This window comes from Somniosus microcephalus, chromosome 27 (genome assembly GCF_052327205.1).
Source record: "Somniosus microcephalus isolate GS21.2 chromosome 27, FLI_Smic_1.0, whole genome shotgun sequence".
Lineage (NCBI taxonomy): Eukaryota > Metazoa > Chordata > Chondrichthyes > Squaliformes > Somniosidae > Somniosus > Somniosus microcephalus.
In genome coordinates this window covers 44,514,746-44,541,501 of record NC_141013.1, presented here as the reverse complement: position 1 = coordinate 44,541,501, position 26,756 = coordinate 44,514,746, and the positions used below count along the sequence as shown (strand labels likewise).

Sequence of the window (26,756 nt, the reverse complement as noted above, 5' to 3'; positions counted from 1 at the left end):
CGTACAGGCTCTGAGGTCAATCTCCCAAGATGTGCAGCGATTGGCGGTTGTGACTGTTGAGTCTGCACATCACCTTTGCTACAACATCTTGGTCACTTTGTCTTCTCTGCAGGGTGTCATCTGCTAAAGGGCCCCAGATAAGAGCCAGCCAGGAACCAGTCACTGCCTCCACCTCCGTGGAAGCATATACTGGAGCTCGGGAGCCAACTGGGGACACAATGGAGCACAGCACTGAATGCGGCTTCCAGACTGTGGCCAGTCTCACGGCTGGACAGATCTGATTGCAGCCATTAGACCAGCCGTCCCACCGTTCAGTGGAGTTGCAGATCCAGGGCCCAGTGGGATGGTGGCGGCTGAAGTCCTTGTGCCGGAACCTGCCGATTCTCAGGACTGGAGTACGTACCAGGACTCGGTCAGTCCCTCTCGGAGCACACCGCCTGCAGAGGGTGCCCGCAACTCCCTCCAGATACGCAGTCAGCAACGACTAACTGTCAGGAGCCAGCTGCTATGAGCGGAGGGCCACCTCCGTCCCAGTGTCAGCTGTGGCTCAGTGGGTCGCACTCTCATCTCTGAGTCAGAAGGTTGTGGGTTCACTTCCCACTTCAGAGACTTGAGCACAAAATCTAGGCTGACACTCCAGTGCAGTACTGAGGGAATGCCATCATTTGCCCTCCCAGGTGGACGTAAAAGATCCCACCACACTATTTCTAAGACGAGCAGAGGAGTGTTCAGCCAATTTTTATCCCTCAAACAACACCTAAAAACAGATGCTCTGTGTTGTGTATGTACCTTTAATGGAATAACTGGTCTTAGACTGCAGTACCGGCAGTGACCACCCCTGTATAAAAGGCCCTAGCAGGCTTCTGTAGTTTCAGTTTCAAGCTGCCTCTTGTTCAGTAAAGTACCTGTTAAACTGTTCTCCCGAAGTCCGTGTATTATTGAGGCGCGGACTTTACAGTGGCGACGAGTAAGTTCGAACTCGCCTGCAGTGTGGCATCATCTCACGGGGATCTCGCCTGAAAGGAAGGTCCTGGAAGGTCGTAGTCTGAGCAACGGGCGTCGACCGAGGGCAACCGCCCAAAGAATCCATCGGTGTTTGGAGAATTGCGGGAGAGACTGTGGTTCCAGCGAATCGTGCTGGTATAACGGAAAGGAAACACAGAAACTATACATGTATATACTACGAGATGGAGGACCACCATTATTGGGACGTGAATGGATCCGAAGACTACAATTGGATTGGCATTCCATTCTGGCACTAACTGTGACTGACAAAAAAGATGATGACGTCACACCTGGACGTCTGTCACAAATTCTATCTGACGCGGAAGAGGTGTTCCAACAAGAACTTGGGACTCTAAAAGGAGTAAAGGCAACCATAAAGATTGAGGATAACGCAACCCCAACATTTTTCAAGGCCAGACCGGTGCCATACGCGATACGCCCAGCTGTGGAAGCTGAACTGGAGAGTCTGGAGCGTTCGGGGGTGTTGTCTAAGGTGCACTGGAGCGAGTGGGCCACACCCATCGTTCCTGTAATGAAGAAAGCATTGAGCAGCACGCCTGGGGAGCCAAGGAAGGTTCGCATCTGTGGGGACTTCAAGGTGACTGTGAACCCAGTCCTGCACACAGTACAGTATCCGCTTCCGCGGATAGAAGATATTTTCGCTTCACTATCTGGAGGGAAACGTTTTACAAAGATTGACCTGGCTCAAGCGTATCTACAAATGGAGGTGGAAGAAGCATCTAGGAAATACCTCACGATAAACACTCACAAAGGCCTTTACCAGTACAATCGACTGGTATTTGGGGTAGCATCGGCCCCGGCTATGTGGCAGAGGGCGATGGAACAAGTCCTGCAAGGGATCCCGGGGACCCAGTGTTATTTGGACGACATCCTGGTTACGGGCGAAAATGACAATGAACACCTTGCCAACCTGGAACAGGTGCTCACGAGATTGCAGGAATATGGGCTACGAGCCAACCGTCCCAAATGCGAGTTCTTCAGGAGACAAATCTCGTATTGTGGCCACATGATTGATGAGGAAGGGTTGCATAAGTCGCCGGACAAGATTGAGGCTGTAGTCAAGGCTCCAGCACCAGAAAATGTGTCGCAACTGAGGTCGTTCCTCGGGTTGGTGAACTACTACCATAAGTTCTTGCCGAATTTATCTACAATTCTGCACCCACTGAACGCCCTCCTTCAAACTAGTGTAACATGGAAATGGAGTGATGAGTGTAAGCGTGCCTTTCAGGAATGTAAATGCCAAATCACTTCAAAAGAAGTATTGGCCCACTACAACCGAACACTACCGATTCGGTTGGCATGTGATGCGTCACCTTACGGCATTGGAGCGGTGCTGTCACACAAATTCCGTGACGGTTCAGAGAGGCCAATAGCCTTTGCATCGCGCTCGCTAACCTCAGCCGAGTGTAACTACGCCCAAATTGACAGGGAGGCCCTCAGCCTGGTGTGGGGGGTGAAGAAGTTCAATCACTATCTGCACGGGCAGAAATTCACCCTACTGACTGATCATCAACCCCTGGTCTCAATTTTTAACCCAAAGAAGGGCGTTCCGGTGATGACGGCGCAACGGCTGCAAAGATGGTCACTTTTTCTAGGGGCACATCAGTATGACATAGAGTACAAAGGTACGAAACAACATGGAAACGCTGATGGGCTGTCGCGCCTACCGTTGCCTACGGCAGAAGAAGCACCTGCAGTGGACCCGGCGGAGATATTCCATGCGACCATAGACGAATGTTTGCCTGTTACAAACGCAAGTATTGAGAAGGAAACCCGAAATGACCCGACACTCTCTCGGGTCTATGATTTAACAGTGAAGGGATGGCCAGCATATGGCGACTCACTGTTGCCAGCATTCTCGCCAAGGAGGGAACAGCTGTCAGTGTGCCGGGGAACCTTGATGTGTGGATCCCGAGTGGTAATTCCACCCAAGTTGAGAGATAGAGTACTCAATGAGCTTCACGAGGGTCATCTGGGAGGGGTAAAAATGAAGAGCCTAGCCAGGGCGTTTGTGTGGTGGCCGGGAATCGATAAAGAAATCGAGGATATGACCAAGAGATGCACAGGATGCCAGAAGGTCCAAAACGCTCCACCACAGGCCCCGCTACATCCATGGGAGTGGCCCTCATCTCCATGGCAACGGGTACACATTGATTTCACTGGTCCATTTATGGACTCAATGTTTCTAATCGCTGTGGACGCCCATTCGAAATGGCCAGAGGTCATTAAAATGTCCTCCACCACCACGGAGAAAACTATTGCAGTCCTAAGGACCATCTTCGCCAGGAATGGGTTGCCAGAACAGATCTGTTCCGACAATGGCCCACAGTTTGTGTCTGAGGATTTCTGGAGGTTTCTGAAGAATAATGGGGTGAAACATTACACATCTGCCCCATATCATCCAGCCACAAATGGATTGGCTGAGAGGTTTGTTCAGACCTTTAAAAAGGCCATAAAGGCAATGTATAATGACGACATACCACTGCAACACAAGGTGGATAACTTCCTGTTTGAAGCGTTGACTCTGTTTCTCTCTCCACGGATGCTGCCTGGCCTGCTGAGTGTTTCCAGCGTTTTCTGTTGTTATTTCGGATTTCCAGCATCCGCAGTATTTTGCTATTGTACATTTTACACAGATCATTGTTGTTCATGGACAGTGAAATCCTTTTTCAAAGGGCGCAGTTGAAAGGACTGCTCATCCTCCTGGGGTCTGCAACTCACTTTCCTCAGACAGCACTGGCTCCTCAGCAACAAAGCTGAATTGATGGCTTTCCTCGAGTGCAAAACAATGCTGAGCTCAGCATCCAACCATGATCCTCACCGCCCTTTGGGGCGTGCACTGCAGGATCCGATCGAATCCGTCGAGGCACCGGAATCTCCTCTTCAACAGTCCTATGGTCCTCTCCGCCTCTGCCTGCATTCTCGATTGCTCGAGTGGAATGGTGAGCCACAGCTACAGGGGTACACCTTGTCTCAGAGGAGCCATCCTTGAACATGGTTATCCACACAGAAGAGGTCAGCGAGTGTACCGTGGTTGAGAATGAAAGCATGATGGGCAGCTGTCGGCATACCTGGCATTCATGGGCAGGATCTTGTGGTTGGCATCACAGACAATCTGAACATTTAGTGAATGGAACCCCTCGTCACGAATGTCAGCAGATTTTCCTTTGGTGCCTTCAGGGCCACATGTGTGCCATCTGTGGCACCTTGGGGAATCCAGCAATGTGGGAGAACTCCCTGGCTCTCTCCCTCTGCGTGCGATGCCAAGGTGGAAGAACTCTGTTGAAGGGCACGCCCATGACCTGCCGAGTCGCTGCCATGGCCACACCCTGGCTGATGCTGCATGCAGCCCCTGTGCCAGGTCGAAAGGATCCAGCACCAAAAAAAAAATCAGGGCAGTGGCAACTTTCATTGCAACAGACAAAGCGGTTCTGCCAGTGGAGCGAGGCTGAAGATCTTTGTAGAGAAGGTGGCAGAGAGGTGCAACGGCAGCCACGGGCCATCACAACCTTCAAACACAGAGTTCCTTGAAATGCCTGTGCTGCCTGTAGACAGGCGGTCAAGAGTAGTCCCTGGTGGGCTGGTGTCTTCTGCCACGTCTTAGCCTCCTCAGCTCCACACACTGCTGTTTCTCCTCCTCCTTAATGATGATATAGAGAGGTCAAGGTATACGTGGTCCAAGGTCATTCTGAGTACGTGGGAGGTCGGGGAGTGGGCCAAAAAATTGCAACATAAGACTTGCCGTGCACTACAATTCAATCACAATGCTACTGTGCAAGCGTAAAATCTATCCTAACATATTTTTGGGGCTAAGGATGACAGCCTGGAATTTCCTGCGGGACCTTAAGTTATGTCGAAATTATGCCCATTGTTACTCCCATTTTACCAACAGCAACTTAAGCCAAAATTTCCCGCCTGTCTCATTAGCATACATTGGAATGTAAATCAATCGGCGCCTGAGCTAAGTGCCGAACTCACACTATATAATCCTTCTTCCAGTATGAAAATTAAAGTTTCAAGCCGTCTAACCATCAATCATGCAGATCAGACACAGCATGTTTAAGAAAAGGGAAACGTGGAATCTCTCCAATTTTTAATGTAATTCATATTTTGCCATAAAAAGGCATTAAAAGAAACAGAAAACACAGAGCCGGTCTCAGTGAGGATAATTTTCTTTAAAGCACTTTAAAAATCCACATAAAATACCAGAAATGTGTCTTTCTTCCCGCTCCACCTAAAACTCTGGGCCCAATTTTACACCTATTTCAAACCAGTGTAATCGCAGAAAAATTGCCAATTTAACATGGGAGCGGAGCATTACACTGAGCCAGGGTGAGTCCAGGCACAGGACACTATGAATGGAAGGAAGAGATCGAGGAAACTCGGCTGTCGCGCGAGTGCGTGCGTAACACACTTACCCCCTCATTTCCTCAATCATTTACACCATCAAATTGGCTTTACACCCCGATTCTGCGTGTCTTTGGGCGCAAAATCACAGGAAACTCCGGACCATCCGACATAGGCTGCTTTATTGAAGAGACGGCTTCAATCATTTCTCAGCGTGGGTTGTTGCATTTAGTTTTGGGACGTAGAAGATGATAACTCCAGCCTATTGCCCGGCCATAAATAAACATGCTGAGTGATTGTGCTGACATGTAAATCGTTCCGGGTGCGGACATTCGGACCCCTCCCAAAGTTAACCATTGGCAAACCGAGAGGATGGGCAGGCCCACGTCAAAAAACACATAGTAACTGGCTACCAGGAGGCCCATCAGGCAGCCCTGGGCCACTTGACCAGGAGCTTTATCCCCCCTTTTCTTGTAGAAATGCAGCTTACTTCCACTTGTTGCCTCCCTCTGCCAGCCCGGCTTGTAAACATAGAAACATAGAAGATAGGGGCAGGAGTAGGCAATTCGGACCCTCGAGCCTGCTCTGCCATTTAATGAGATCATGGCTGATCATCCAAATTCAGTACCCTGTCCCTGTCTTCTCCCCATATCCCTTGATCCCTTTAGCCTTAAGAAATATATCTAACTCCTTCTTGAATATATTTAATGAATTGGCCTCCGCTGCCTTCTGTGGTAGAGAATTCCACAGGTTCACCACTTTCTGGGTGAAGAAATTCCTCCTCATCTCAGTCCTAAATGGCTTACCCCTTATCCTTAGACTGTGACCCCTGGTTCTGGATTCCCCGGCCATCGGGAACATCCTTCCTGCATCTAGTCTGTCTAGTCCTGTTAGAATTTTATAAGTTTCAATGAGATCTCCTCTCATTCTTCTAAACTCCAGCGAATATAAGCCCAATTGACCCAATCTCTCTTCATACGTCATTCCTGCCATCCCAGGTATCAGTTTGGTGAATCTTCGCTGCACTCCCTCCATGGCAAGAACATCCTTCCTCAGATAAGGCGACCAAAACTGCACACAATACTCAACGTGTGGTCTCACCAAGGCCCTGTACAACTGCAGCAAGACATCCTTGCTCCTGTACTCGAATCCTCTCACTATGTAAGGTCAGCTTGCTGTCCAGTGAATTACAGGCACGCGCCTGTGCTCGGCCACTCTATGACACAGCACCCAGCTTCAGTGCCATCTGAGTATGCACTACCTCCCAGAATGTTGTAATGAAAGACCACACTCAAAAAATATGTTTATAAACAGCAATTTGAGAAAGGAAGTTGAAACACTCAGACAAGAGTATTGTACTGGCTGGAAACAGCGAGATTACAGGAGCTTCATCCAAAGGATCTTGGCCTCCGGTGACGTGACTATGGGCTAGGACTGAATAAATTAAATTATAAGGAAAGACCATTTCTTTTGATGTTTAAAAACATTCAGAAAAAAAGGAAAAAAGAAGCTGGGCCCAATTTTCAAACAGACACAGAAATTTTAAAGGGAGAATTCACGAACAGGTTATGTTCAAAGAACGTGTGAAATTTGATAAAAGGTCTAATCCCGTGCAGTGTGGTGTGAGTGTCCTGAATTACACAGAAAGGCAGGAAGCAAAAATAACAACAGAAAATGCTGGAAAAACTCAGCAGGCCAGGCAACATCCGTGGAGAGAGAAATAGAGTCAATCTAATTTTTTGCCGCAGTTTCTTTTTACCAAGGAGGAGGCAGGTGATTATTTGATGTGGAAAGGGAACTATAGGGTGTTGTAGAGGCAAGTTGTGACACTGTTCACATCACTACCAGCATGGATGCCAAACAGCTGTGCAAACTGAAGGTGAATAAGTCTCAGGGGCCGGATAAGCTGCATCCGAGGATCCATAAGGAAATAAGGGAGGAAATTGAAGGAACTCGGACATAAATCTTCCAGAAATTACGGAATACTGGAGAGGTGCCTGGGCGGAAAGGCAGATCTCACTCCAATTTTGAAAAAATATAGCAAAAGTGACCTAAGAAACAGCAGACCAGTGAGTTTGATGTCCGTTGTTGGTAAAGTTATGGAAACCCTTATTAATGATAAGATCATGGAGCATCTGGATAGGAATGTCATAAAAGATAGTCAATATGGGTTCATGAAGGGGAGGTCTTGCCAATCCAAGTTACAGGAAACTTTCGTTTATCCGGAGGTTAAATGTCCGGAAAGCTCTATCCACTGGCAAACTTCAGGAGTCGGTTCAGATAAGTTTTTTTTTCTTTTCGTTGCTTTTTTTCTCCAGTCGTGGCTCTGCAAGGTCTAGCTGAAGCTGTTGCTTAGCTACAGAGACGCTTGCAAGCTGCAGCCGACTGTTTTGAAGCTGTTAGGGTTTGTTGCTTCACACAGAGCTCAGAAGCTCCGTATGTTTTAACATTAGCGCTGGTTTCTACGGCAGTTTTGATGGGACGGCACCAGCTCAGTCCCGTCAGTGCCGGATACCAGAAAGTTTCCTGTACTGGTTTTCTTTAAGTGTGTGATAAAGGAGCTTGATAGGGGTAAGGCAGTGGATGCGGTGTACGTGGATTTCAGTAAAGCCTTTGATACAGTTCCTCTGGAAAGACTGGTACTGAAAATAAAGAAAGCAGGAATCAGTGGGAATATTTTACAATGGATACGTTAATTGCCCGATAGAACCCAGAGGGTGGTACAGGGGTTGTCATCCGCCTGGGAGAATGTTACTAGTGGGGGCCTCGGGGCTGTTTTGGGACCTCTTTTGTTTAAAATCTACACAAATCCACACTGCAATTATATAGGGCCCTGGTGAGACCACACCTGGAGTATTGTGTACAGTTTTGGTCTCCTTACCTAAGGAAGGATATACTTGCCATAGAGGGAGTGCAACAAAGGTTCACCAGACTGGTTCCTGGGATGGGGGGATTGTCCTGTGAGGAGAGATTGAGTAGACTCGGCCGATATTCTCTAGAGTTTAGAAGAATGAGAGGTGATCTCATTGAAACATAGAAAATTCTTACAGGACTTGACAGGGTAGATGCAGGGAGGATGTTTCCCCTGGCTGGGGAGTCTAGAACCAGGGGTCACAGTCTCAGAATAAGGGGTCGGTCATTTAGGATTGAGATGAGGTGAAATTTCTTCACTCAGAGGGTGGTGAATCTTTGGAATTCTCTACCCCAGAGGGCTGTGGAGGCTCAGTCGTTGAGTATATTCAAGGCAGAGATTGATAGATTTTTGAATATTAAAGGAATCAAGGGATATGGGGATAGTGCAGGAAAGTGGAGATGAGGTAGAAGATCAGCCATGATCTTACTGAATGGCGGAGCAGGCTCGAGGGGCCAAATGGTCGACTCCCGCTCCTATTTCTTAAATGATCTGGAGCTAGGAGTCACCAGCGCAGAGGCTACATTTGCAGATGTTCCAAAGCTAATCAGGGTGGTAGACTGCAAAGCTGAACAGGATAAGCTCCAGGAGGATTTGAAAATACTTGGTTATTGGGCAGACTGGTGGCAGATGAAATTCAGTGTAAAGAAATGCAAAGTGCTTCACATGGGGACAAAAAATCCAAGAAGTGACTATACCTTAAATGGAAAATGAAAGTGATCTGGGGGTCCTGATTGACAATAAATTGAAGCTATCGCAACAATGCTGGGTGGCAGTGAGTAAAGAAAATCAGATGTTGGGATCAATGATCCCTTTAAGCCGCGCGGCCGCGCAGCGCTCTGGAGCTCCCGCACTGCCGGCTCACTGGCTTTTAAATGGGAAAATCGCGCATGCGCGATATTTTGAATGGGCCGCGCAGCCCCTTAAAGGGGCCACGCACCCAAAAAAACAAATAAAGGGAACATTGGTTGGGATATATTACAGGTCAAAATTGAGCCGAAATAGTGAGTAATTCTGCTATTTTATAAATCGTAAGTGCTACCACACTTCCAATACTGTGCACGGTCCTGGTCGCCACAGTGCAGAAAGGATATTGCAGCTATTGAAAGGGTACAGAAGAGAGCGACCAGAATGATTGGGGGGATGGAGGGATTGGATTATGAGGAGCAAATACAACAAATATGCGCTGGAAACAGTGCTACTTTTCCGTTTACACACCCGCCCGAAAACTGCATCAAACACACCTTGGGCCTCAATGGGGTGCCCCCGCCACCCTCCCCAACCCCCCCCGCCAACCTCCCCCCCCGCCCCCCCACAACTCCTGCCCTCCGATTTTCAACCGGCAGCTGCCCAGTTTTTCAGGCGAGAAATGGGCAGCAGCGGCTGAAATCCGCCCACCCCGCCTCACCAGTAGAGTACAGTAAAGGGCAGCTTTGGATAGCCGGTCTCAGGCTCCATCTGCTCTATATTGTTTTTTTTCATGTTCTCTAATCAGCTCCATGTGTTCACAGAAAAAGCTCGACATGAGTCAGGTCAAGACTTCAAGAAATTCATGCAAGAACAAAGCCCCTATTTTATACGTCTCTTCTGCTGCCACTGTGGCACATGTGTTTCCAGGCTTTCGTTTGCTGAACATGTAACGGTTTAGGTGCTGTTTGCTGTCTAGCAATGTTACGGTGCATTTATCAATGCGAAGCCAGCATTAAACACCTCGCTTGTTCCTGTATCACAGAATGAACGCTGGGATCGCGGTACAAAAGTGAGCTGAGCTCAGCTGATAACATCAGCCCCTTTAGACAATGTCCCGACGCTCCCAGTCCAGCCCAGGAGCACGGGAGGGCTGGAACCTCAGGCACCAGCAGCCCTTGCAGCACTAGCATGTTGTTCACGGGGTGGGGGTCTAAAGTGGGGGAAGAAGTGGCAGATTTTTCAAATATTAGTCAATCTGCCGTGGGGAGGAGTCAAGATCTAGGGTGGGGACATAACTGAGCCAAGGTGGGGAGAGGAGAGAGGTGGGGAGAGGAGAGAGGAGGGGAGGGAGAGGAGTGAGACAGAACGGGACTGAACGGGGAGTGAACGGGTGAGGAGGGAGGGAGACGAGGATGGCTCGGGGAGAGAAGAAGGGGTGAGATGTTTCGGAGAGCAGAGAGAGAGGAGGAGGGAAGATGGTAAGGACAGGGGAATGAAATTGGGGACAGGACAAGCGGGAGAGGAGAGGAGGGAAAAAAGCAGAGACAGAGAGAGGAGCGGTGAAAAAGTGAGGGCAAAGGAGGGAGACTGGGGGAAGGTGAGTGGAAAGGTAAAGGGGGAGAGAGGAGAAGGAGAAGAGGGGAAAGGGAAGGAGGTCAAAGAGAGGAGGGAAGGAATGAATGAGTGGGGAGGGGGGAGAAGACGGGGAGGAGGGGAAGAGGGTAGGGAAGTAAAAGTGTGGGGACAGGATGGGAAGAGGTGGCTGAGGGAGAAGGAGAAGGAAAGAGGGAAAAGCAGGAGAGATGGGAGGGGGCGGGAAGAAGGGGAAGAGAAAGAGATAAGAGCTGGGGAAGGGGAGGAGGTGCGGGGAAGGGAGGGAGATGAAGGGTGGGGTTGTACCCTGCGTGTGGGTCCTCGGCGGGACAGAAAGTACTGGCAGAGGTTTTCATGGGGTGGTTGGACCCGGCATTTGAAATTTGCCTGCATGTTGTGGGGGGGGGGTGGGGGTTAGTTTGAGTGTTTGGCCTCAGTTGGCGGGGGTGATTTTTGCCTCACTGTGTGGACGGTAGAATTGTCCCGGTGGTGGCGGGGCAGGGGGTTAGGGGTTGCCAGCAGGGAATGGGTTGGGGTTGTTTCTTGAAGGTGGTGTTGCCTGTTCGACAGTGGGTGGGGGGGTGGGGGGGGGGGGTGCTGCCAATGTGCAATTCCAGGGCTGTAGGAATATTGACGTCCTCTTTGCACGGGACACCACTTATTCAATCCCACTGCAGGTGCTTTTAATTCATCCGGTCTCTGAGCGGGAGCGGCGGCAGAGAATTGGCTTTGAGGAAGTTTAATTGACAGTTCTGTCCAGGAGTGTGGGAACTTGTGTTGTTTTCCTGCAGGTGTGTCCAGGAGCAGACAGTCTGCGAGTGCCATTTTAACCAGTTTATTAAAAAATCTTCTGCGGTTCGAAGCTTCTTGTTGATTATTTTTTTACGGTATTTTACATTTCCTTTTACTTACAACTGATTTGTTGTATTTGAAGCGAGGTGGCAGATGAGGTGTGGGGCCCGGGGGAGGAACACTCCTACATCTCCTGGCCCACAAAGGAAAGGTTTACACTTACCTCTTCTGTCTTCAGATATGCTGCAGCTCAGCAGGAAAACCGGGGCCGCTCCCCTGCTCAGCCCCCAACTAGATTGCAATCGGGGCGCTATTGACGCAACAGGACACCCACCTGCACAAATTCACCAGGCTTCCGCCTGATTTAGGGATAGGCATTATCCAACTGCGGAACCTTGAAGGTTGAAGTTTGGAGATGCTGCGAAGGGTCGGGTTACAAGCGGTCAAGTAACCTGCTCCTTTTTAACTGCCTATCCCGCTGGGCAGTTAGAGTTAAAATCGACCCCCATGTTTTCATTTTTAATTGTCCAACACCTAAAATAAATCATATTCAAACCCTCCACAGCCTCATCCCACCCTATCTGCACAACATCTGCCAGGTTATATCCCCTCTCGCACCTTTCTGGGCTTTGGTGCAGGCCCCACACTTCCTTGGTCCCACCATTGAAAGCAGAGTCTTGCGCCAGTTCTGGAACTGCCCACAGACTCTTCATACTCTCCACCTGTCACTCCATCTTTAAATTCCTCATAACCCACCCTTCAACCAAGCTTTCCATCAGCTCTCCTAACTCTGCCACCTTGGTTAGGTGACTGCTCCCTGATCCATTGTAACTGTATGTCTTCCCCCGCTCCCTCTCTGTAAGGCTCCCTGGGCTGCACAATATCAAAGCAAGTTGTTCCTTTTGTAAAAACACAATTTTAAGCAGAATCCGAAGGTCACTCGGTCTGTTTGTCCCTCCGATTCACTCCTCCTCAGAAGGTTGTGGGTTCAAGTCCCACTCCAGAGACTTGAGCACATAAAGCTAGGCTGACACTCCAGTGCAGTGCTGAGTGAGCGCTGCACTGTCGGAGGTGCCATCTTTCAGATGAGACGTTAAACTGAGGCCCCGTCTGCCCTCTCAGGTGGACATAAAAGATCCCATGACACTATTTCGAAGAAGAGCAGGGGAGTTCTCCCTGGTGTCCTGGCCAATATTTATCCCTCAATCAACATAACAAAAGCAGATGATCTGGTCATTATCACATTGCTGTTTGTGGGAGCTTGCTGTGCGTAAATTGGCTGCTGCGTTTCCCACATTACAACAGTGACTCCACTTCAAAAGTACTTCATTGGCTGTAAAGCGCTTTGAGACGTCCGGTGGTCGTGAAAGGCGCTATATAAATGCAAGTCTTTCTTTCTTTTTTCTCCTCCCTGAGCTCACTCTTTTATCATCAAATCCCAACCAATCACAATGATGTTGCTATTAAGGTGAGCACGGTGTAAAATTACCTCCATATCTTTGCAAAAGGTTGCGTTGGTCCCAAAAAGAATCTGGCACTGTTCATCGGCACTGTAGTGCATGCCCGGCAGTTTGGGCGGGAGTCGCGTTGCATAGTGACTTCTCGGGTCGGTCTCCAGGAGGCAGGCACTGACCTTCGACCTGTTAATGACAACAAAGACAAATGTCTTAGTTATGTTTAGCCCTGCAAAGTGAGTAAAACGAAACGCTAACAATTCCCACTAGGAACATAGGAGCAGACGGAGTCCATTCAGCATCTCGAGCCTGTTCATAATCATAATCAACTTTATTGTCATTGTTAGTGCACAGGTGCAGTACAACGAAATGTAGGCTTGCGGCTCCCGAGAGTGTACATTTAGATTAAGGTATTTAAACATTCAACAATCATTTGGCTTGTAATACATTAACATAAACATAACCATAATAAAGTGCATTGGCAGATGTGCAGGCTTTAGAGTTTATTTGTGGAGTTCAGTAGGATGACAGCCCTGGGAAAGAAGCTGTTCCTAAATCTGGTCGTTCGGGTGCGAATGCATCTGTAGCGTCTCCCAGATGGCAGGAGGGCGAACAGACTGTGGCTGGGGTGGGTAGGGTCTTTGATGATGGACCGTGACCTCCGTAAACAGCGTTTCTGGTATATGTGCTCTATGGTCGGTAGCTGGGTGCCGGTAATGCGTTGGGCAGTTTTGACTACCCGCTGCAGGGCTTTCCGGTCATAGTAGCTACAGCTGCTGTACCATACTGTGATACAGTTTGTCAGGATGCTCTCTATTGTGCAGCGGTAGAAGTTAGAGAGGATCAGGGGGGACAGGTTACATCCCTTCAGCCTCCTTAGGAAATATAGGCGCTGCTGGGCCTTCTTCACCAGAGAGGAGGTATTGAGGGACCAGGAGAGGTCTTCCGTGATGTGGACTCCGAGGAACTTAAAGCTCCGCCATTCAATTAGATCATGGCTGATCTGTACTTTAACCCCATCTACTCGCCTTGGTTCTGTATCCCTTGATACCCTTGCCCAACAAAAATCTATCATTCTGAGTTTTTAAATTTTCAATTGACCCCCAGCCTCAACAGCTTTTTGGGCGAAAGAGTTCCAGATTTCCACCACCCTTTGTGCGAAGTGGTGCTTCCTGACATCACCCCTGAACGGCCTGGCTCTAATTTAAGGTTCTGCCCCCTCGTTCTGGACTCCCCCCCACCAGAGGAAATAGTTTCTCTCTCTCGACCCCATCAACTCCTTGAATCATCTTAATCACCTCGATTAGATCACCCCTTAATCACACAATTTCCAGTTCAGATCACAAGAAAGTCCTGTATTACACCCCTGGGTTACGCTATTGTATGATTAGATGTGAGGCAGTATGGGCAAATAAGAACATAAGAAACAGGAGCAGGAGTCGGCCATTCGGCCCCTCGAGCCTGCTCCGCCATTCAATGGGTTCATGGCTGATCTGGTCTTGGCCTCAACTCCACTTTCCCGCCCGCTCCTCGTAACCCTCGACTCCCTGTCTATCTCCACCTTAAACATATTCAATGACTCCGCCTCCACGGCTCTCTGGGGAAGAGAATTCCAAAGATTCACGACCCTCTGAGAGAAGGAATTCCTCCTCATCTCCGTCTTAAATGGGCGACCCCTTATTCTGAAACTATGACCCCTAGGTCTAGATTCACCCACGAGGGGAAACATCCTCTCTGCATCCACCTAGTCAAGCCCCCTCAGAATCTTATATGTTTCAGTAAGATCACCTTTCAATAAGGCACACTGCTGAATGTAGGATGGTCAGACTGCCATTGTACCCGAGAGGATATCGAAGGCAGGCCTGAAACATGTAACAATTTCCGTGTGCTTCTCAGCTCAGGTGTTTATTTACAGTATTATTTTTATTTGATTGCTGCCTGCCACAGAAGCTGTCTGCTATTACTGCACGGACTAGGAAGTCACTTAAAATGGAAAAAAAATTCAAAACGTTAAGCACCAGGAATGCAGCCCAGTGTACATTTCTGTGAGTCTATTATAGAATGTGTACCATTCCCAGCAAAACTAGAGACGGCAGGTAATGTATTAAACAACTGGAGACATTTTCAGAGAATATGGTGCAACTGTGAGTTTGCATCAAGTTTCACAGAATCAGAGAAACTTACAGCACAGAAGGAGGCCATTCGGCCCGCCGTGCCTGTGCTGGCCCATTGAAAGAGCAGCCATGCTCAGTCCCACACCCCCGCTTTTTGTCCGTGACCCTGTCAGTTTCGCACCCTCCAGTACCTAAAATGTTTGGAATCAGCTTCCACCACCTTTTCAGGTCGAGCGTTCCAGATCCCCAGAACCCTCTGAGTGAAAACATTTCTTATTAAGCACTGACAAATATCAGTGCTGCTACACTAAGGGCAAGATTTTCCGGGGAGGTCAGCGGGCGCAATCGGTGGTGGATCAGGTGGCAAAGTGGTATTTTCCCCCAACGGGTCGGGACCCCGCTGTAAACCCGCTGCTACGCGCCTTTACCAAATGTCGGGTCTGCCAGCGCTGAGCAGACACAACAGGCAACGACGGGGGAAGCAATTAAAATCATTAGTGGCTTGCTTACAGCCATTTATCAATGGTTTTTTCCAGCTATTTGGATTTGACAGATCGCCCACAGGTTTCATGTTGTGCCAAGACCACGTCTGTGAAGCTGAGGTGGGAGGTCAGTGGCCATTGAGTCAGCTGATGAGTGGACAGCTTCAAATATCAAGTCAAAGCTCCCAGCTGATTGAGAAATGTTCCTTTAACCAGTAACTTCCTTAAACTGCATTTCCACTACAGAATCACCTTGCTGCAAGTCTTTACACAAGTCTCGATCCAGTCTAACCTCATTACCTCTTCCACCATTGACAGATCGCTTCTGTCATCTCTACTACACCTGCCATCTATTCCATCAGCATGGGTGCCCTTGACACTCTTTCACCATGGTCCTCAAAATCCCACCACGATCAGCCTCAACACCAGCATCATCAGGCACACCAGCAGCACCAACAACAACACCACATCAACCTTCTCCACAATCACTTGATGCTGCACAGGACAGAGGGCATCAGCACTCGACCACATTGCTGCCCGGGAGGCCAGGGAGGGCCTCACCATGGCCACATTTACTTCACTTGACGCTGTACACCCTGGCTGCCACATGATGTGCCAGGTTGGCACCACCCCACACCAACATCATAAAGCATCACTACAATGCCCAAGCCATTCCTTTCACACTCAACAGCATTGCGGGGGGTACCGTTATGTCTCACCATTCACTGCAACTCACTAAGCCACTTCCAAAGGTGCACACAAATCTGTCCAAGAACACAGAGGGGGAGAAATTGGGTATAGCCCCGTTTGGGGCGCTAGTTCTGGCGAAGCGCAAAGCCTCGCGCCAGTTGCGATTTAGCGCCACCTGGCGCGATATTGGGTTGCAGCGCCCCTAAAGGTGATTGTGGCGCTAAATCAGGTGCTGCACGCTACTCTTAAGGCGCTAACCCGGCGGCGCAACCCAATTTCGCGGCGGCGGGTCGCAGCGAGGGTGCTGTCAATAGTCACTTTCACTGAGACACAGTCATGCTGGCCAGTTCTTAAAGGGGCAGGTCAATTGGCATCACCAGAGACACTCACTGCCTTGTAGGCCTTCAAAGCGGTGGGAGCCTACTTGTGGTGCACCAGCCTAGCAAGACATGGAAAGGGTGAGGCAGAGGGCAGAACGCCTCACTGATGGGGCATTGGATGCTTTGGTTGGCGCAGTGGAATCAAGGCCAAGGAAGATGGTCGGAATGTGATTTATGTTTTGGACAGTCTCCCGGGTGTGAGAGTCAGTTATGTGTCAGTGTATTAGTTTTGCTTTCTGTTGCCATAGCTTTCTCATGTTTGAAGGAACCACATTTTGTTTAATGAAACACTTTCTTCATTTACAATGGCCATGCCTGCTATTTACATGCATCTTGCCCTTCACAGGCTTGGGGGTATCAGACCGGTTCCATTACTGTTCTTGGAATGGCAGCAAGCATTCCGTGAGAGGGGCCTAGAAGCTACTTCTGATCAGCCTCTGACGCGCAGCCTGAGAAGAGCTGCTCGCGTAGAAGTTCAGGCCAACAGGCATCTTCTCAGCCACTGACAGAGATGTCCTGCACCTTATCTGAGGCTGCAGATCTGGCTGAAGCAGCTGGCACAGCTCAGTCACCACCTCCTTTCTAAATCGCAGCCTTCTGACACACTGCTCCTCCGGCATGTTCATGTAGGAAAACTGCTGTCGGAAAACCCTGCCAGCGTAAGGTCTGCTGTGGTGATGTCTGTTGGCCCTCCTCCGTCTGGCCATGCCCGCCCCCCCCTCCCAGCGTCTCAGTGCACTTTCCAGATGATTCAGCAGCAGGACGTTCCCCTCCAATGCAGCCCCCATAATAAGTGCCCACAGGAAGGTTCCCCATTGTCAAGGCTCACCAACAGCAAGGTGATGGTCAGAAGGCTGAAGATCGTCTGCCTGCGCTGGCTCAGTGGTCAAATGGCTCTCAGTGTGCAGCTCAGCAACTCTTTGTAGCTCTCGAGGAAGTTGTGCTCCAAAAATGGCTGCCGCTTTTAAACCACACCAGTCCCCTTTAAATAACGCTCCTCCAGCCCGAGAGCGACTTGGTAAGGTCCAGGTAAGCTGTCACTATTAGTGCCAGGTGCTACGGAGGGGGGCGCCACTGAATTTCCGGTCCGGGGCGCCCAAAAGGCGTTGCACACTCAAATGACGTCATAATCAGCCTGCGCCCATGAGCGGGCGCTAAGATTTAGCGCCGGCGCTAAATGCATGCTCAATATGGGGCTGCGCCCGCCCGGAAATTGGCTAGCGCCCCACTTCTCGGCCTCTTTAGGCGTTAATCGGTGGCGCTAACAACCGAATTTCTCCCCCAAAGTGTTGAAAATAAAGATTTCAATGTTTGACAGCACATTAACAGAAACTTTACATGAATATTGGCTAAAACACACAAGTGCCTACCCTTGTGTGTTGTTAGTTGGTATGACTGCACTAGGTTGAGGGTGAGTCTGAGGGGTGGCTAGTGAGATGGGGATGTGATAATGTAGATATAGATAGAAAGGGATGGGTGGAGGTGCAAGATAAGTTGGTGTGAGTGAGGATGTGCAGGAGTAGGGTAGGGAAGGCAGAGTGATGGGGAATGTGATGAGAGACACAGCAGGATGAGGTCGACTGCGGCTTTGTACTAATGTTCCGTGATCTACAGAGATCATTGAAAGGTTTGCGGCACTGCACCCAGGTCCTCCTGACCACATCCCTGCTTGTGCCCTCCTGTGCAATGTGCAACCAGGCTGTGTTGGTGTCCTGGGGAGGTCTCCTCTGCCCATGGGAAGGGAAGTGAACCTCCCTGCGTGCCGTGTCTCCCTCCATAAGCATATGGAGGGAGTCATGGGAGAGCCTGGGTGCAGCTGGGCACCTTTGTGCAGTGCTTGCCAGTGTTTGCAGCACCTCAATGCTGTAGAACACTGACAGCACAAATGTCAAAATAAATTTGGACATGGTCCCTTTAAGGAAACCGGCTGATGATGCGTCATCAAATGACGTCACCAGACCCGCTTCCTCCAGTTGGCTGGGAAATGCGCTGGGCGGGTTTAACAAACCCAATCAAGGGAAAGTCATTTCAGAGGCCGGGATGGAGACAGCAGCGGAGTCGGGACCCGCCACCGACGTCGCCCGCTACAGACCCGCCGAGGTGAGCAAAATCGCGGCCTAAGGAGGCACTGGAAATACTTAAGCTCTTCAGCTCGAGATAGATGAAGGCAATACAGATTGTTCTTAGCAAGATGGAAACCATTTGTGTTGGACTAACTAATGAAAGCTGTGAGTGTTTTAACGCCCCGTACCAAGATTCTGATAAAACAATGAAGTGGTTTGAGGAGAGGCAGCACACCTTAGTCAGAACAGGTAACTCCAGAAGAATGTCTAATAGTTATTGGGATACAGAACAACTGTAGCAGATTGTTACAAGAACCAAAACTGGCATCAAAAGCTTGCATCAACATGTCTAAAGCCAGTGAATCGACAGAAAAGCAGCTGAAAAGATAATGAAGTGCCCTGTACAAAATCTTATATTCAGCAACGAAATAGAAAATTCCAAAACGAGTTTCAGAAATTTTGGATAGTTCCTGAAACCGATTGGAAATACCATGGAAACTGCCATGTCAGAAAGGGATAAAATTAGTGTGAAGGGTATAGAGGGAGCGGAATTCCTAAAATGCATCCAGAAGAACTTTTTTAGCCAGTATGTAGCAAGCCCAACAAGGGAGGGGGCGGTTCTGGACTTAGTTTTAGGGAATGAAGCTGGGCAGGTAGAAGGCGTATCAGTGGGGGAGCATTTTGGTGGTAGTGACCATATTTCTGTTAGATTTAAAGTAGTTATGGAAAGGGACAAGGAAAGACCAGGAATAAAAATTCTAAATTGGATAAAAGCAAATTTTGCTGAGCTCAGAGGGGATTTAGCCATAGTGGACTGGAAACAGCTACTTGAAGGTAAATCAGTGTCAGAGCAGTGGGAGGCATTCAAGGAGGAGATCCGGAGGCTTCAGACCAAATATGTGCCCTTAAAGAAAAAAGGTGGGACTAACAAATCTGTCTTCACAAAGGAGGACACAAATAACCTTCCAGAGATGTCGGGGAACATAGTGTCTAATGAGAGGGAGGAATTGAATGAAATCAGTATTTGTAGGGAAATGGTGTTAGGGAAATTGACGGCATTGAAGGCTGATAAATCCCCAGGGCCTGATAATCTACATCCTAGGGTACTTAAGGAAGTGGCCCTAGAAATAGTAGATGCATTGCTGGTCATCTTCCAAAATTCTATAGACTCTGGAATAGTTCCCATGGATTGGGGGGTAGCTAATGTAACCCCACTATTTAAAAAAGGTGGTAGAGAGAAAACGGGGAAGCCTGACATCGGTAGTGGGGAAAATACTAAAGTCCATTATAAAAGATGAAATAGCAGAGCACTTGGAAAACAGTGACAGGATCGGACAAAGTCAACATGGATTTACAAAAGGTAAATCATGCTTGACTAATCTACTGGAATTTTTTGAGGATGTAACTGGTAGGATAGATAAGGGAGAACCAGTGGATGTGGTGTATTTGGACTTTCAGAAGGCTTTCGATAAGGTGCCGCATAAGAGATTGGTGTGCAAAGTTAAAGCACATGGGATTGGGGGTAAGGTACTGACTTGGATAGAGGTCTGGTTGGCAGACAGGAAGCAAAGAGTTGGAATAAACGGGTCTTTTGCCGAGTGGCAGGCAGTGACTACTGGGGTACCGCAGGGATCGGTGCTAGGACCCCAGCTATTCACAATATATATTAATGATCTAGACGAGGGAACTAGATGTAATATCTCCAAGTTTGCAGACAACACAAAGCTGGGTGGGCATGTGTGCTGCGAGGAGGATGCAGAGAAACTCCAGTATGATCTGGACAGGTTGGGTGATTGGGCAGACGCATGGCAGATGCAGTATAATGTGGATAAATGTGAGGTTGTGGCAGAACCACTGAATGACTCTGGCTAACTGTATATAATTCTCTTTAACAATGTTCTAACACCAGCCTAAACTTGTACCATTGTGTTAGGCATTACTGTGTTTTGTATATAGAGTTTGCATGTACGGGGCGTGGCCCCTTTAAGAGCGCGGGAAAACGCGGGCAAACGCGATGACGTCACGTCGCAAACCACGTGACTGCCCAGGGAGTTCTCGTGGCATCTCCGTTGAGTAATGACCTGTTTGATTGTTCTCCTGTGTCAATCTCAATTATTCGTAGGAATTCATCAATTCCTACATTGGTGACCCCGTTTTTGTGAACGTTTTCACAGAAGAAGAGCACAGCATGGAAGCAAACTCCGTTTCGCTAAAGCTACCGCAGTTCTGGGAGCAGCAAGCGCCCTCGTGGTTTATTCAGGTCGAGGCCCAGTTCGCCCTGAGGAACATCGATGCGGATCAGACCAAGTATCTTTATGTGGTCTCCGCACTCGACAGCTCTACCGCCTCTCGGGTCGTCAGCCTCCTCGAAAATCCCCCAACGGAGCGCAAGTATGAAACCCTCAAAGCGCGGTTACTGCAGGTTTTCGGGCTCACAAAATCAGAGCGTGCCCGTCGATTACTCGCTATGCCCGGGCTCGGGGACTCCAAGAGTTCAGAGTTGATGAGCCAAATGCTCACTCTCCTGGGCTCAGAATGGGAATGTTTCCTATTCCGTGAGATTTTCCTCAGCTAACTGCCTGAACAGGTACAAGCTGCCCTGGCCAGATCTGAAACTGAAGACTGTGCAACACTCGCAGCGGAGGCTGACAAAATTTTCGCTGTAACTCGGCACTACTGCGCCGCCACGAGGCACCCATCCCCCGCAGACGCCGCCCCAGCTCGTCAGCCTGCTGGGCTGTGTTTCTACCACGCGCAGTTCGGCGCGGAGGCGAAGAGTTGCCGCCCTCCCTGCAGTTTTCCTCAAAAGGATCAACTGACACTGCGACCACCGAGGAACGGGTCTAACGGGCACCCCGCGGCCGCGATGGCGATCGGCAACGCGGGAAAATTGCTGTTCATCACCGATACTCTCTCCGGTGGTCGTTTTCTGTGCGACACCGGAGCGCAGTGCAGCATTTTACCCGCGTCCGCCCTCGACGTGCAGACGGGGAATCACGGTCCTGCCCTTGAAGCGGCCAATGGCGGAACAATTCGGACCTTCGGCAGATGGCGAGTGGAATTGTGCCTCGGGGGGCAACGTTTTCACTGGGTGTTTGTTACGGCCAAAGTTTCACAGCCCCTCCTCGGCGCAGATTTCCTGTACGCCAACAGCCTCCTGGTCGACGTTAGGAACCGGCGGCTGATCAATGCAGCAACTTTTAATTCTTTTCCGTGTTACGCAGTAACACTACGTCACGCACCGTCTCCTGTGCGTTCCCGACTTCTGATGAGTTCACTCGCCTGCTCAGCGAATTCCCCGACCTGACAAGACCCACGTTCTCCTCCACCGCCATGAAACATGGTGTGGAACACCACATCACCACCAACGGCTCCCTGGTCTACGCGCAAGCCCGGCGCCTGGAACCTGGCAAGCTGGCGGTCGCAAAGGCGGAGTTCGCAACCATGGAACGGTTAGGGATTATTCGCCGGTCGGATAGTCCCTGGTCTTCACCCCTCCATATCGTCCAGAAGCCTGGTGGCGGATGGCGGCCATGCGGCGACTATCGACGCCTAAACGACGCCACCACTCCTGATCGGTACCTGATCCCCCATATCCAGGATTTCTCTGCCCATTTGGCAGGGAACAACGTGTTCTCTAAAGTCGACCTCGTCCGGGGCTACCACCGGGTCCCAGTTCATCCACAAGACGTCCAGAAGACCGCAGTCATCATCCCATTCGGCCTCTTCGAGTTTCTACGAAAGCCGTTTGGGTTAAAGAATGCCGCCCAGGCTTTCCAATGCCTGATGGACTTTGTGCTGCAGGACCTCAAGTTCCTCTTTGTCTACCTAGATGACATTCTAATTGCCAGTCCTACTAAGGAAGAACATACCTGTCACCTACGCACCCTTTTTCGACGCCTCAGCCAACACGGTCTGATTATCAATCCGGCCAAGTGTCAGTTTGGCCTGCACCAAATTGACTTCCTGGGGCATCGCATCACCTCAGAGGGAGCGGTTCCTTTACCTTCAAAGGTAGAGGCGGTGACATCCTTTCCACGCCTGCAGAACATAAAGGCCCTGCAGGAATTCCTAGGCATGGTAAACTTTTACCACCGTTTCGTGCCTAAGGCGGCACTACTCATGCAGCCCCTGTACGAGGCCCTCAAGGGCAAGACCCCGGTAGACTGGACGGATGACATGGCCTGAGCGTTCGCCGACACCAAAAGCGCCTTAGCCAGCGCGACTATGCTGGCGCACCCGCTGCCAGGAGCCACCATCGCCCTCACCACCGACGCGTCGGACTACGCAGTCGGTGCCGTGCAACAGCAGTGGGTGAACGGGACGTGGCAGCCGTTGGCATTCTTCAGCTGTCAACTACGGCAGAACGAGAGAGCATACAGCACGTTCGGCCAGGAGTTGCTCGCCCTTTTTCTGGCCATCCGCCATTTTCGGTTCCTTCTGGAAGGACGTCCTTTCACCGCCTTTGTGGACCATAAGCCGCTGACCTTTGCAATGTCCAAGACCGCCGAACCGTGGTCAGCCCGACAGCAGCGTCAACTGACCTACATATCCGAATTCACCATGGCTATACGGCACGTGGCCGGTAAGGACAACCTGGTGGCAGACTGCCTCTCCCGCACGATCGTCAATACGGTTCATTTGGGCATCGACTACGCCCTCATGGCAGCGGACCAAGCCTCAGACCCGGAAGTCCAAGCTTACAGAACGGCCATCACTGGCCTCCAGTTGGCCGACGACAAGTTCCATTCGGCAGGTACCACGCTGTTGTGTGACGTCTCCGTACAGGATCCTCGCCCTATCGTGCCGGTCGTCTGGCGCCGCAAAGTGTTCGTCGCCATACATGGGTTGTCACACCCTGGAATGAAGGCCTCTCAGAAACTGATGTCCGCAAAATTTGTATGGCATGGCATGCACAAAGATGTCCGCGACTGGGCCAACACCTGCGTGGTCTGCCAAAAGGCCAAGGTACAGCGCCACATCAAAGCTCCGTTGGCCGCCTTCACAGTTCCGGAGCGACATTTTGACCATGTCAACGTCGACCTGGTAGGACCACTCCCACCCTCCCATGGTTTTTCACACATCCTGACCATGGTTGACCGCACCACCAGATTGCCAGAGGCGGTTCCCCTGTCATCCACTACTTCGGCGGACGTGGCCAGGGCGTTCATTTCCTCCTGGATCGCCCGTTTCAGAGTGCCCACAGATATTTCGTCAGACAGGGGACCACAGTTTTCCTCCGAACTCTGGAATGCAGTGGCCCAAGGACTTGGTGTCAAATTATGCCGCACCACAGCCTACCACCCACAGGCAAATGGCCTCTGCGAACGCTTCCACCGCTCAATGAAAGCCGCCCTGAGGGCCAGCCTCCAGGACGCTGGATGGGCAGACAAGCTACCGTGGGTCCTGTTGGGCCTTCGCACGGCCCCCAAAGAAGACCTTCACTCTTCATCAGCGGAACTCGTGTATGGTCAGCCGCTGCGAGTCCCAGGGGACTTCCTACCAACATCGATGGAGCCATGGTCTGCGTCTGCCCAGCTGGCTAGTCACCAAGAGGCGGCCAGATGTTTCGCACCGGTCACACTTCGCACCACGGGCTGCAGAGGTCACACGTTCCCACGGAGCTTCACAAGGCTGAGTACGTTTTCATTCGCCATGACGCACATAGGGATCCGCTCAAGGCCCCATATACCGGTCCTTTCCGCGTGTTGGAAGCAGGGGACAAAACCTTCACGGCAGATGTCGGTGGTAAACCGGACCACATTTCGCTCGACCGCTTAAAGCCAGCACATTTGGACCTCGACCGCCCCGTCGAGACAGCACAACCGCCGAGACGGGGTCGGCCACCCATCGTCGTTACGGCAGATCAAGTGCGACCGCCCGCCAGACCGCCAGCCGCCCTGCAGCCTCCGCCTCGAGAGTACAGGAGTCGTTCTGACAGGCTCGTCAGACCCCCTCACCGTTTGACTTTGTCCGTTAAAGCGAATTCTGGGGGGGCGCATGTGGCAGAACCACTTAATGACTCTGGCTAACTGTATATAATTCTCTTTAACGATGTTCTAACACCAGCCTAAACCTGTACCATTGTGTTAGGCATTACTGTGTTTTGTATATAGAGTTTGCATGTACGGGGCGTGGTCTCTTTAACAGCGCGGGAAAACACGGGCAAACGCGATGACGTCACGTCGCAAACCACGTGACTGCCCAGGGAGTCCTCGTGGCATCTCCATTGAGTAAAGACCTGTTTGATTGTTCTCCTGTGGCGATCTCAATTATTCGTAGGAATTCGTCAATTCCTACAAGGTTATCCACTTTGGTGGCAAAAACAGGAAGACAGATTATTATCTGAACGGCAATAGATTGGGAGAAGGGGAAGTGCAACGAGACCTGGGTGTCCTTGTGCACCAGTCGCTGAAGGTAAGCATGCAGGTGCAGCAGGCGGTTAAGAAGGCAAATGTTATGTTGGCCTTCGTAGCGAGAGGGTTTGAGTACTGGAACAAGGATGTCTTGCTGTAGTTGTACAGGGCCTTGGTGAGACCACACCTTGAGTATTGTGTGCAGTTTTGGTTGCCTTATCTGAGGAAGGATGTTCTTGCCATGGAGGGAGTGCAGCGAAGATTCACCAGACTGATACATGGGATGGCAGGAATGACGTATGAAGAGAGATTGGGTCGATTAGGTTTATATTTGCTAGAGTTTAGAAGAATGAGAGGGGATCTCATTGAAACTTATAAAATTCTAACAGGACTAGACAAACTAGATGCAGGAAGGATGTTCCCGATGGCAGGGGAGTCCAGAACCAGGGGTCACAGTCTAAGGATAAGGGGTAAGTCATTTAGGACTGAGATGAGGAGGAATTTCTTCACCCAGAGAATGGTGAACCTGTGGAATTCTCTACCACAGAAGGCAGTTGAGGCCAACTTATTAAACATATTCAAGAAGGAGTTAGATATATTTCTTAAGGCTAAAGGGATCAAGGGATATGGGGAGAAGGCAGGGACAGGGTACTGAGTTTGGATGATCAGCCATGATCTCATTAAATGGCGGAACAGGCTTGAGGGGCCGAATGGCCTACTCCTGCTCCTATCTTCTATGTTTCTAGAGCCCCCTGGATGTCCAGAGATGTACAGGGTAGGATAAAGAAAAAACGAGAGGCGTATGACAGCTACCGAGGGCTTAAATACTCCAGAATCTTCAGAGGAGTACAGAAAGTGCAGGGTTGCAATTAAAAAGGATATTAGGAAAGCAAACAGAAAGCATGAAACATTCTTGGCAAGTAAAATCAAGGAAAACCTAAAGATGTTTTATAAATATATTAAGAGTAAGAGGATAACTAAAGAAAGGGTAGGGCCTTTAGAGATCATGAGGGTAATCTGTGTGTGGAGGCAGGAGACATCGGTCGAGTTTTTAATGAATACTTTGCGTCTGTTTTCAGAAAGGAGAGGGGCGAAACAGACATTGCTATCGGGGGGAGGAGTGTGAAATATTAGATGAAATAAACATAGTGAGAGAGGAAGTATTAAGGGGTTTAGCAGCTTTAAAAGTGGATAAATCCGCAGGCCTGGATGAAATGTATCCCAGGCTGTTAAGCGAAGCAAAAGAGGAAAATGCAGAGGCCCTGACCCTAATTTTTCAATCCTCTCTGGCTTCAGGGGTGGTGCTGGAGGACTGCTAATGTGATACCCTTGTTTAAAAAGGGAGAAAAGGATAGACTGAGTAATTACAGGCCAATCAGCCTAACCTCAGTGGTGGGAAAATTATTGGAAAGAATTCTGAAGGACAGGATAAATCTTCATTTAGAAAGACACGGATTAATCAAGGATAGTCTGCACGGATTTGTTAAGGGAAGGTCGTGTCTGACAAACTTGATTGAATTTTTTGAGGAGGTAACAAGGAGGGTAGATGAGGGTAGTGCGTTTGGTGTAGTGTATATGGGCTTTAGCAAGGCTTTTGATAAAGTTTCATATAGCAGACTGGTCACAAAGTTAAAAGCCCATGGGATCCAGGGCAAAGTGTCAAGTTGGATTCAAAACTGGCTCGGAGACAGGAAGCAGAGGGCAATGGTTGATGGGTGTTTTTGTGACTGGAAGGCTGTTTCCAGTGGGGTTCTGCAGGGCTCAGTACTAGGTCCCTGCTTTTTGTGGTATATATCAATGATCTAGACTTGAATATAGGGGGTATGATTAAGAAGTTTGCAGATGATACTAAAATCGG

General features: G+C 49.8%; 1 protein-coding gene across 1 annotated transcript in view; it reads right to left on the bottom strand.

Moving 5' to 3' along the window:
• The window catches only part of adamts17 (ADAM metallopeptidase with thrombospondin type 1 motif, 17), an 821,255-nt gene that overhangs the window by 347,477 nt on the left and 447,022 nt on the right, over positions 1 to 26,756 (bottom strand). The window contains exon 9 of the mRNA XM_085968920.1: positions 12,849 to 12,999. Coding sequence (XP_085825046.1) covers positions 12,849 to 12,999 — 151 coding nt within the window. The remainder of the gene's footprint in view (positions 1 to 12,848; positions 13,000 to 26,756) is intronic.